At 46.8% G+C, this 2,917-nt stretch overlaps 1 protein-coding gene across 1 annotated transcript; it reads left to right on the top strand.

The window, feature by feature from the left end:
* Window positions 1–278: 278 nt before the first annotated feature.
* On the top strand, window positions 279–2,523 carry LOC136832910 (trichohyalin-like). Its single transcript, XM_067094568.1, has one exon. It carries the CDS (start codon window positions 279–281, stop codon window positions 2,340–2,342), a length of 2,064 nt encoding a protein of 687 aa, XP_066950669.1. The 3' UTR covers window positions 2,343–2,523.
* The last annotated feature ends 394 nt before the right edge of the window (window positions 2,524–2,917 follow it).

Genomic DNA, 2,917 nt, shown 5'->3' with positions numbered 1-2,917 from the left:
GAAGAGAAAGAGAAGGAGGAAGACGGAGAAAGCCAGGGAGAAGAAGAATTCTCTGGAGGCGAGCCAAGAATGATGAGGAGTCCTAATCATTCTTCTGGAAGCGAAGAAGAAGAAGAATCCGTTCCAAGGAAGACTCCAGTGCCCAGCGGGATTCCTCAGGAGTCCTCACTGAGGACTCCGAAGGAATCCCGCTCGCTCCTTCAGATACGTATCAAGGCCGTGGCAGATTCTAAAACTAGGCTTGGTGAAAGCCAGAGTAACGGTTAACATTTTGCATAATGTTTGCCTTCCAAGTATTTGCATGGAATGTGCTCGTACTCGCACTCATTGCTTGTGAATTATACTTGTCAATTGAGGAGGACTTACTCAACCTACTTCGCGCTCAAGGAATCACTGGACACTTACGGGAAACTCTTCATCATGCCGTCGTCGCCGAGTCTTGGACCCCAGAGGTCGTTGAAACCCGACCAAACAGCGGAGGCATTGAGACGTCAGCCTTTGTCGGTGCCGTCCCTCGGATGGCCTTGATGGCAGGGGCCTTGGCGGTGCTCTTGGCTGTTTACTGGAGGCTTAAACTCATTGGATGCGATGACCTTGATCGTGAAGAAGACGACCTGGAAGTGCCCGCATTGGATGTAATTCTGGAAACTGAAGATATGGAAAGCTTGGATGAGGAGGAGGAGGAGGAGGAGGAGGAGGAAGAAATTTTCGGAACTGAAGAACTCTACAGCATTGAGGAAGAGGAGGAGGAGGAGGAGGAAGACGAAATTTTTGAAAGTGAAATACTCAACAGCTCTGAGGAGGAGGAGGAAGAAGAAGAACTGGAAGACACTAACCAAGAACCCCAGTTGCTGAGACAACATCCAGAACAACTGAATGAGGAAAAACAGACGTCAGCGAAGGAACTGGAAATCAGTCAAGTTAACGAAGGACTACAACTGGAACGCCTGTTGGACGAGGCTAAGAAAGAGATTGTGTGGCTTCAAAACCAAATTTTGGACAAGGATCTTCTGCTAGAAAAGAAAGCAGCTGAAGGAACAGAACTGAAAAGAGAAATTGAACATTTGAGCATTGAAAAGGAACAAATGCAGGCTGAAAAACAAAAGTTGGAAGATGATTATGAACAGGCTTTAGGCCGAGGTGGTAGTATGGAAACCTTACAAAAGGAACTGATGAATAACATTGCGTCTCTGGAAAATCAATTGGAGGAGAAAGATCACTTGTTAAGGGAGGCAACAAAAGCTCTAAACACTGAAAGAGCAAAAAATGAGATCACTGGCACAGAACTTGAAGTCATGAGGAACTGGGTATCTGAATTAGGAGGTGAAAATACCTTAATTAAGGAAGATTTGGAAGACAGATGCTTGGACATCACTGTACTCAGGAAAGAGTTAGGAGACGAACAAGAGAAGACCCAGATTCTAAGAGAAGAAGTCCAGGTCATGAAGAACTGGGTCACAGATTTAGGAGCCAAAAATATCACGCTTAAAGAAGGGTTAGAAGAAGCACTCCTGGAGGTAACTACACTCCAGAACTCTTTAGCAAATGAGAAAAGGGATGCTCTCCAACAAAGGGACCAGCAGATAGAAAATTTTGCCAGCACAGAACGAAAATTAATATGTGAGAAACAAGATCTGGAAGCCAAACTAGAAGTTGCCCTCAGTCATGGAAAGGAGCTGGAGAGAGAAAGGAGTGAAATGACAGTGCATTACCAGGAGAGGCTCAATAAAAGTGACAATGAAAAAGAGATGTTAAGGGAACGGGAGGAACAGCTGCAGGAGAACTTGGAGAGCGCTTTGCACCAACAGCAGAACTTGGAGTGCTCTTTAAAACTTGCAGAAGGAGAGATCTGCTCTTTGAAGAAGGCAGAAAACACAAACCTCTGTGAACTGGAACAACTTAGGAAAGAATGTGAAAGATTGAAAGAAAAGTGTAGAATGCAGGAGGAGAATACAATTGAAGAACAAAAACGTGTCAGGGAGCACCTAAGGATGCAGGAAGAAGAACTAAGGAATCATGATAAGTATATGTTGATGACGCTCCTCCATGGGACTGCTCAGAGAAACTTCCTTCTGGAACACATTGCACTGGACTGTAGAAACAAAACCCTGGACAACAAAAACATGGACAACAACAGCAAAGAAGAGGAGCCACACAACTGTGTTGAAACGACTGAGGGAAAAGACCAAGGCCAGGAAGAGAACCGATGTGATCAAGTTCGGAAAGTAGAAGAGGAACAGTACAGGATGTACCACAATGCCCAGCAAGAGAAGGACGACTACGGGAAGCAGTGGGAGGACCTGACGCAAATGGTGGAGGATCTAATTCGGGGAGACGAATAAAAGGATTACCGAGGAAGTCCAATCTGAGGCAGCAGTCCAGGAGGGACAGACAGCAGAAGTGATCATGCTGCCAACCACCAGTAGCAATGGAGGAATTCTGGCTGGTTGTGCAGCAAGAAGGACACAAGGCTTGAGAAATCCAAAGGGCAGTGTGGATGAGTCACAGGTTGACTTGATGACTGCGGGGTCGAAGACGCACCTCTGGTGGCGTGGGAGGAACTCCAAGATCCTTCCTAGGTTCCTTTGAAGGTGTACCCCCACGCCTTCCGAGGTTCCTCTGAAGGAGTTTCCCCCCACAACTTCCGAGGTTCCTCTGAAGGTGTTCCCCCACACCTTCTGAGTTCCTCTGAAGGTGTTCCCCCACACCTTCAGAGATTCTTCTGAAGGTGTTCCCCCACACCCTCTGAGGTTCCTCTGAAGGTGTGTCTGGGGTTTCTCCCTAGCTGCCTTTGGTGTGCGTTTGACAATGCAGTCATCAGGCCAGTCTCTGACCCATTCATTTGTCTCTTGGAGTTGTCTGGATGTCATCGGTCAAGCTCATCAAGCTCGTCTCCTAAACAAAATCAGTAGCTGTC

Source organism: Macrobrachium rosenbergii, chromosome 50, assembly GCF_040412425.1.
Source record: "Macrobrachium rosenbergii isolate ZJJX-2024 chromosome 50, ASM4041242v1, whole genome shotgun sequence".
NCBI lineage: Eukaryota > Metazoa > Arthropoda > Malacostraca > Decapoda > Palaemonidae > Macrobrachium > Macrobrachium rosenbergii.
The sequence above is the reverse complement of the archived record's forward strand: the minus strand, read 5'-3'. Positions and strand labels throughout refer to the sequence as shown.

Coding starts and splice junctions, on each gene's coding strand:
- LOC136832910 (XM_067094568.1), top strand. CDS start 279: ATGTTTGCCTTCCAAGTATTTGCATGGAATGTGCTCGTACTCGCACTC.